Below are 9,064 nucleotides of genomic sequence, written 5' to 3'. Positions count from 1 at the left end.
ACACCCAGTTCTAGTAACGTTCGTGTACAAAAATATTAACAAAAACGTGGACTAATTGATATTGAAGACATTGAACAGTTGATAAATTCTCACCGATTGATTTTTTAAGTGACATGATTGATACTATTATATGAAAGAGATCTGAACAAGTGTTGAGACGAAGATAAGTCCCCTTGCCTAAACGTCGGCTAGACTTGCGAACTGGGGTGCCTCCTAGGTCTTTTTTCGGTTCGCTCTCATATAATGCTTAGCCATCTTCTGCCCCTCATTCTATTTACGAATGATATCAGTTTCCTTGTTCGTTATATCCCATTGCCTAATAGGCGTCGACAGGGAGATCATTAACATTTGACGTACACTCACACTATCACATTCGGCGCAGCAAAACATTCAGAGCAGGCCTTTTTGCACATTTTATATTCTATCCCGCACTAGTCGTTTTCCATTGTTTTCTTTACGCAGTTCACTTGCCGCCTATATTCGATCAAAGTGCCATTAGATGAATGTCATCAGTTCAAGTGACAGCGGTGATCTTCACATTCAAGCGAAGCCGATCGCACAAACGTATATCATCCTCCCATTGAACAGACCTGTGAGCGTGCATAAGCTTCCCTGCCAACTGACGTGGGCGTTTTCAGCAGCAGAAAAGCACGAATAGCCCTTTCCAGGGTGAACTCTCCGGTCGCTGCCAGAGTTAACGATGGTTCTCCGCAGGCCCTCTGCTCTGGCGCTTGTTCGGGACACCCGACGAAGTGAGCGGCAAGGCGCGGCATTAACACGCGCTTGCCACACTCCAAAGAGCGCGACGATTCCCGACGGCTGCTCGTAAACAATGGAAAAGCGCCCGCTTCGCGGAATGCAATTTTTCCGTGAGCCACGCGCACACGTCTGTGGAAAAATCCTCATTGGACACGTATGAGCCGCGCACTGCGGTCATCTGGACGCCGCCGTATATTTTCCGAGAACAAGGACATGCTTGGCCCCAGAGTGGTGGTCGCCGGGATCTCCCTTTGCCTTTCTTAGCGGCGCGTAAGTCTGCCGTCGTTACACGCTAAGAAGCATTTAATTATCGCAGCGACAGACACGCTTGAAGAGGTCCTCATTTACTTCGCTGATGGCATAACCGCGTGGAACGACCCCTGAGCCAGGACGAAGCGCATGCATATGTGGTCAGCACAAGAAGACGCGAAAGGCAGCCTTCGACTCCTAACATATGAGAAGCCTTTCAAAGAGCTGACTGGAAACGCATTATTGAGCAGCTTTGAGGGTGGCCATTAATGTCTACGGGTCCCACTCTGCGGAGCGATTATTCTTGTTTGCTTAATTGTTGTTTTTCAAGCCCATTGTCCTGGATCATTTTTACAGGTGCGCACACTTTACCAGTCTTTTTTTTTTTTTTTTTTTTTTTCTGTTTTGCTTAGTTCTCCACGTCTGCCTGACTGCCTGTGCTCGAGCAGTCCTCGGGGACCTTGAGCCCTCGTTACAGTGGAGCTGTGTTTTCGATGCACAATGACTGAGACATGGCGGTCCTTACACCCGGCCATTTTCTCTCAGTTATTTTCTTTCTTTCAATTATCACCGAAGTTTACGACCATAGCTGCAGCTACTCGTCTGATACGTTGGTTTGACCAGGAATCTGATGTTTAATTATCTATGAATTCATCAAAAGGCTGTATTACTTAAAGTGGCAAGTTTGTTGTTTAGCAATATGCGAGTGAAGCGATGCTGAGCAACTGAAACACGTGCGGCATGTCGTGATATTACGGAATACGCGCAAGTAAAGCCCGTTTTTTAACACCACCTGTCAGTAGCTGCTTTTCATATCGGGTGACAAAACGTGAACAGCAAGAAATTACCAATTACGTAATGAAAGCGATAAGAGGGGAACACTTCAGAACGCGCGTGAAACAAATTACGCAGCTTTCGGCATTGGTTGTTACTACTTCAGTTCATCAAGACTCGTCGTCGTTTCACCATCAGAACAGACATTTCCCATAAATTTCCAATTAACCTTGCCCTGTGCCAACTGCGGCTCACCTCTCTAGCCCCGCAATAATCGAATATGTTTTCAATGCTTTGGGCCACGCTCTTCTAGTGTGCGTTTAGTTTTCACTTGTAACGTTGTTTGTTGTTTGCTATGTCAAGTGCTGCATGAACTCGCAGTTCCTGCGTGTTAATTCTTAACGGTGTTACCGCTTACAGCACGCAATTGGTTTGGCGTGTGACTTTGGTTGCTCTGAGTTCTCAGATTGTATCTTCAGCTGAATAATAAGGTATTTACCAGCCGTGTAAACGCAACGTCCTGGGCACAACCAGCGTGTTCTGGCACATTTTGCTGGTCATGAAACTTGTCCCGAAATTCGGTACATAAACGATTGTAATGGAAAAGGGATTCCGACGTTAGGCGTGCTAAGCATTTATGTTAAAGCTTTAAGGACAGAGGGCACACCCGTTAGATTATACACTTGTCAGTATTGTTAAGCTCAAGTTTCATGTCCACAAAAAAAAAAAAGGTAAAAAACTTTGGTTCGACTTACTCTGAAAGCCACTCAAAATTGCAAGTGAATATTGATCTGCTGATTGTGGGTGGACTGAATGACCAGCCACACAACACGGCGTTAGTAATCGACACTTCGAAAAGCAAGCTAAAGTATACATTAATAATTAATTTAAGCAGCGCGAACACGAAGACAAAGGACAAGTTAAAGAAAGCCAGCGCTTGTACTGTGGCTTTCTTTAACTTGTCATTTGTCTTCGTGTTCGCGCTGTTTATATTAATAATGAATGTGTACCAACTCGCACAACAAAGTATCTTGCTAAAGTATAGAGTTGCTTGGAACTTGCTAAGCTCTTTAAGTGACACAATGGTTCTTGTAATGAGCAGAACATTCAAATGGCATCATGTGATGCCAATCCGACCCCTTCTGATATGAAAGGTAATTTAAAAGCAATGGAATAAAGTACAAAAAAATCCTCTCTTGCTGCTTTTTGAGAAGTAATCGATCGCTTTGTCTTCAGTCATGGATATATGTCGTGAGCAATTCATCAGAGTTTTACGGGACCTAACAAAGAAGAAAAAAAATACATTGTTCCGATGACAGCGCAAGATTCTCGTCACACTGGCGTACAAATAGGGCGAAGTCGCGCAGGGAGGAGAATGCGCATGCACGGACTTCCAACTGCTATCTGCGACTTTTTGTGCGGTCCAGGAGTTTCGGTGCAAACTTCGTCCTTCTGAGCTTGCGTGCGCGCGTGTGCGCGCGTGTGGATGTGAGGAAACAAACTGTCACGTGGTAACACAAGCAGGTATAGGAGGGCGTCGAGCGTTTTCCCTCATTCGAAAAGCGAAACGGAGCCCCCATTTCTCGCTGCGTGGCTTCCACACGGAAGAGAACTGTATAAGCGGGCAGCTTGGCACTGAAAAAAGGGTGAAAGGGGGCTTTTCTCTTTTTTTTTTTTTTTACAAAAAGATGATTTTCCCAAAACAGTGGAAACGAAGTAGCCGATAAGACAGCAAAGAAGGCAGCGCAGCAAGGTATTTATAACAGATGTACCAAAGCTGAGATTTACAGCTAATGGATCTAATTATGGGAAGATCGAGAAAGACAGAGCTATATGTACCAATGAATTAAGATATTAGGAACATTAATAGACTTTTCAATGAACCATTTGTTTCACAGCCTCGCCGCGGAGGCTCAGTGGTTAGGGCGTTCGACTGCTGAACCCAAAGACGCGGGATCGAAACCCGACCGCTGCGGCAGGTTTTCGTTGGAGGCGAAAAGCATGGCGGCCGTGTGCTGCGCGATGTTAGTGCAGGTTTAAGAACCCCAGGTAGTCGAAATTTCCGGAGCCCTCCACTACGGCGGGTCCCATTGCCTGAAAACTAAACCAACCCATTCATTTCACAGACGATACATGGTATGGCTGGGTACGGTTCTATTTATTTCGATTTAATATATTAAATACCTAGAGAAGTGTGGTTCAACGGAGACAACACAAGATAGTTCGATCTTTCTTGTGCTTTTTCTGTTTGCACCACCGTTCTCAAGCAAAATACTCGAACTCGCCCAACAGCCCGTTATATCACATAGTACCAGATTTAAATGCGGGGAGAGCACTACAAGATTTTTTGACAACTTAACTACTTGTGTAACGACAGGAACGCACAGGAAAGAATTTAGCTTTAATCATAGAGTTTCTTATTACCTAGAGGGAAAGCTGGCGGTGCCGCGCTTCATTTAGACGCAGAAAGGCGTGAAAATGAGGTTTCGTATTCGGCTTGGCTACTGTTGGTCAAGAAACTAAGATTAATTCATAGCAATTCAAATCTTCTCGCGGCAGACCTCGAAGAAACGCTGTGAAAATTTCCGAGGTAACTCAACACTGGCGTTAAGTTTGTCTATTGTGTTCAATACGCCCCACTGAAATAACTTAATTTACACACAGAGGAGAGCATCGTGGCCTAGCTGCTGACTCCGAGGCAGATACCTCGTTTTTGGCCTCACGTTATAAGTTAAGCCAAATACAAAACTTCGTCTTCCTGGAATTCTCGCGCTGGACGTTGTGCTCTTTACGAAAACCGTCGGTCATAGCACTACGGAAAGAAGCAAAAATTTGCTTTGCTAAATAAAGCACAGCAGCAAGCAAGAAGCAAGCAAGCCAGTAAATTGTTTCCAACCCATAACCAAGGAAAACTATCTGAATTTGCCTTACAAGTGGAGTAGTCAGCCACTCTCAAAACCATTTAAGAGCAACAGGAACGACAGTATCGAACATAACTGACAAGATCTTCAGCGTTCAAGATGCCGCGGAACGGTTGCCATCTTTTCTAGAAGAAAAGAGCACAGTCAAGAGGAAATTAAAAGAGAGTGAAGAAAGGAAGGAAAGAGTGCCGCTCCTTCGGCTATAGGGGACGCTGGACGCTGGCAGTGGATTCTCCTTATCCTTTTTATCCCTCAACTTAACACATTCCCTTTCGCTTTTCTATAATGCTTTTACAGCCCAAACAGCTTTAAACTTTCATATTTTTTTATATAATTAGCTCCCCCCCCCTTGCGATAAAACAGTGCCGACGGCGAAGGCCTATCTGCCTAAGCCTCATCTAACTGTCTGCTCTTGTTTGCACGTGTGGTCATCTGTTATAATTATACATAGCCATGTGTTTACGTGGAAAATGGTCCACCAATTCTAGATTTCAGTCAAGGAGTTACCTCATATGGCACACGTACTGCAAACTGAAAAAGGAGTCCATATGAAAAAACCAAGAAGCGATAACACTCGCTTTTCCCTTTTCTGCTTGGATTCTTGGAGCAGCTTGAAATGAAAGGTTTTCACGAAGTGACACGCTGACGGGCTGTAAACGACACCCGTACATTCACTCAATTCCGCACCGGGACCGTCGCTGCAATTGTGAACAGCCGAAAGCGTCAGCTGAAGCCATTCGAGCACTTTAGCTTGTGAAAAAAAAGAAAGAAAAAAGTAAAAAAAAAGCTCATCTCATATTTTTTTTTTTTTTTTGTGCTAGCATGTTGAAATACGTCAAGATGGAAGCGAAATCACGTCCAGTGTCACCCTTTCACAATTCATGTAACAGTTACGGGACAGCTTCCACAGCAGCGGCAAGTTCTATTACAAAAGGAAAGTGTTTTTATATGGGCACATGCACTGAGTTTTGCGGGCTCAGGAGCTACTAAAAGAGAACAAGAAGTGCCATGGACGCTGCACTAAACCTTCGTCAAATTTCTGGCTAGCCCACGCAAGGCAAACGCTGGTGCTGGGAGCGCACGAGCACGAACCTATACTTCCAGCCCTCTGCGTGCTCATGCACTGCGTCAACTGGCAGTTTTGCTATGCGTACGCAAAGCCTTTGCGTACAAAATCCCCATTGCTGCCACAAGACCAGTCGGCCTGCAGCTCCGTGCTCCGTTGTTGTACACGAACTTAGTCCAGTGGCGGCACAGTGATTCCTTTGAGGTTACTCACACTTGAAGGCCCACAGTTTCTGGCTCCGTATACCCTGGCTTAGCTTGAACAGACTGGAGATGCACTCGTAGGGCAGGTTCTGGTCGTACGCCAGGTCTTGCACGTACGGAAAAAGTTTCTTGGTGGCGTCCCTCATCATGCCCCGGGCTAGCTCGCGCAGCTCGTCGGCGCTGAACGCGTGATCGCTCTCTGGCACTTCCGTGGTCGTCGTCAGCTCGCCAGAAAAAGCCACCGACCGACGGTGCGCCTGGCCAGCGACGCCGTGCCACAGCTCTGCGGCGACGACGAACGACACGAGGTAGTAGCAAGTAGCGCGATAAGCCATTCGACCCGTCATAATGATTGTCCGCTCGCTGCAGTTTGTTCGCGCCTATTGCGCTGCCTCCTGCATTAACTGCGAATATCAGCGCATCCTCCGTTAGACTGATGTCTCTCTCCGCTTTTTTTTTCACCCTCGCGTTTCCTATCCCCGGATTAGGGGAGCGCGACTGCTCCCTGAAGTAACAAGACGCAGGGAGAGGAGGTATCTGTTCGCGACATGAGGTTCCGGGCTTTCCCGGACACTCGCCGGCTACCTGCGTGCTTCCCGCGCGCTTCGGAGACAGAAGGTCAGCCTCCGAATTCGCGAACCAAGTCTTCGAGCACACGCAGCAGTCGCGCCAGTTTCTTTGCGTTCACACACCCCGGTTCCTTGAAGGGCACTAGATGGCAGAAAGCTAACGGAGGAGTGAAAGAAGAAAATAGAATGATATAGTACCCCAAAAGCTTACGCACGCGGAGAGCGATGGTCACGGTCACTTGGACCATTTTGGCGGTTATTCATATTCACAGCCATTTAATGAGTCTCATTAGAGCGTTCGTAATCAACGCTGTGGCGAGCGTCTGCTTGTGACAAAATAGCGTTGCATGCCTGGATGAAAAAAAAAAAAAGAAAAAATGACACCGAGGCTTGTTGCCAGGTAGCAACGTCTCAAATAGAGTTGCCGCATACACTCGGACGCAGCCTTAGAGGAGGAGCCAACTACTGTAGTTATATTACTAAGCAAATGTCAAAAGGTGCCGGCAGAAGCAAATGCGACCCTTAAGCGCAAAAACTCGCCTCCTCCCTCCCATAAATATGAAAAGAAAGAAACATCTGCTAAAAATGTGAGTGAGTGAATGTATGTTTATGCAGAAGGGGCGGCTCTTTAGCACAAAAAAAGTAAAAGAATGGGAACGGGTCAGTCAGAGACGGTGCAAAGGACCAGATTTCCTCAATACAAAACGAAAATACTTGTAGAGAATCGCTGTATAGTTTTTAATCGCAACCTTCGTTTCGTTTTCGTTTCTTGTCGAATGAATCCCGCATTCTGAAGCAGCTAATAAACACACACAGTTAGTTGGGCGAACTCTGCGATGGTTTTCGAAACATTGGATGTTCATCTTTTATATGCGTAGGGCCATCTCGATTTCAAGACGATATGTAATAACGCCGTGTTCTAGTGTCCTTACTACGGTGCCTGTTTACTACCGCTTACTATACTTAATGTTGTTATTTTGTTTATATTGCATGTTTGCTTAAGAAGAAGGGGGGGGGGGGGGACTGACACTTAATAAATAAAAAGAAGTCTACGGGCGGGGTGCTTACTTCAGGGCTTCCCTGGCTTGAGATGCAATGCAGGCCGGTAGGGTTAGGGGCCGTCGTTCCCCCAGACCACCGCTGGTCAAAAAGGCCTCTCGCCGTTCAAAAGACGTGGACAGACAGTATAAAATTTCCTGGCTCCCTGTGCTTCCGCATTGGCGTGTCCGCCAATGGCCTAGATCGGCACTTTCCCATCGGTTACGCAAGGACGTTCAAAGCGATCGTTATACAGCACGCGGTTGAAATTGGCGCGGCTTCGGTACATGGCACGGCCACTGAATTTCCAGAGGTTACCTCGCCGCCACCGCTTTAAATGCGCCAAGGACGGATTTGCGTCGCTCTCTGTTTTGGTGACGTGCCATCTCCCAAAGGCCGGCAAATGACAAACCGATGAATCTTAGAACTAACCAACCTCCTTCTTTATCCCTCACTCAGTCTCAATTGCCTGAGCGCTTTTCTTTGTGACGGAAGCAGACATGCGGTTCCAAGAGTCGAAACATTTTATCAATGACAAGATGTATTTCGTTTCGACGGAACCGCTTGTTCAACATTCCCCGTCATCTATAGCAGGCATCACTTGTTGGCGGTATGTATAAAAGGTCCTAACGACGCTCCCCGATGGGATTCAACTGTTACGCGTCGGTGACGCGACCAGCGCTTTGTTTTGCTATTATTGAAGTGGGGCGTACGGAGCTATGCATGTGCAGTTGAGTTTGTGTCACGGCCGAGTTAAAGTTCGGAAAGGAGGTCTGATTAGCACTTGCTTCTCTGTCATAGTAAACTATCGTGGCTGCTAGCAGGGAGTTTCTTTTCAGACAGAACGTTTTCACAGAAAAAGGTTACAAAATGAGAGAGTCACTGCTTCACTTGACGTCGAAATCTGTTAGGCGAGCGTACTTTTTTTTTTTTTTTTTTTTTATCTTTCAAGCACCTTAAAAATGTCGCCGAAATGGCGTCTCTAAATTTCAGCCTTATAGTAATAGCAGAATCGTGACAGTAAATATCATGACACTGGTAAGAATCACTTAGAACAAAAAGGTAGCGCAGGCGGACGGAGACAGAGGAAGGGACCACAAACACGAACGCTACTAACAACTGGCTTTATTTCCCGCAGCAGTTAACAATATATAGGGCTTACACATCGCACGCGCACATGACACGAGGGAAACCGCAGCCTTCTTAAAAGAAAAGGAAATCTCATGACATATTTAATAAGCGCTGGAAGAACCGGTAAGAAGATAATCAGCCGAGAAAGGGCACCAAAAACAGACACCGATGAAACCTAACAAAAAAAAAAGAAAAAAAAAAACGAGCCTATGCGCTTAAAAGACGGTGACACACCTTACAGAAAGCTTTCCAGGAAGGCGCCATATATATTTTTAACTGTTGCGGGAAATAAAGCAGTTGTTAGTAGCGTTCGTGCTTGCGGTCTCTTCCTGTATCCTCTTCCTTCTGCGCTGC

The 9,064-nt window shown here is 46.1% G+C and overlaps 1 protein-coding gene across 1 annotated transcript in view; it reads right to left on the bottom strand.

Annotated features, from left to right (window-relative positions):
• LOC146203747 (nose resistant to fluoxetine protein 6-like) overlaps window positions 1-6,319 on the bottom strand; it is a 46,618-nt gene extending 40,299 nt beyond the window's left edge. Inside the window, exon 1 of the mRNA XM_084603339.1 lies at window positions 5,983-6,319. Within this exon, the coding sequence (XP_084459465.1) occupies window positions 5,983-6,319 (337 nt within the window). The remainder of the gene's footprint in view (window positions 1-5,982) is intronic.
• Between the last annotated feature and the right edge of the window lie 2,745 nt (window positions 6,320-9,064).

This window comes from Amblyomma maculatum, chromosome 1 (genome assembly GCF_055883805.1).
Source record: "Amblyomma maculatum isolate TAMU_Amacu chromosome 1, ASM5588380v1, whole genome shotgun sequence".
NCBI lineage: Eukaryota > Metazoa > Arthropoda > Arachnida > Ixodida > Ixodidae > Amblyomma > Amblyomma maculatum.
Note: the sequence above shows the minus strand (reverse complement) of the source record. Positions and strands in the feature narration are given on the sequence as shown.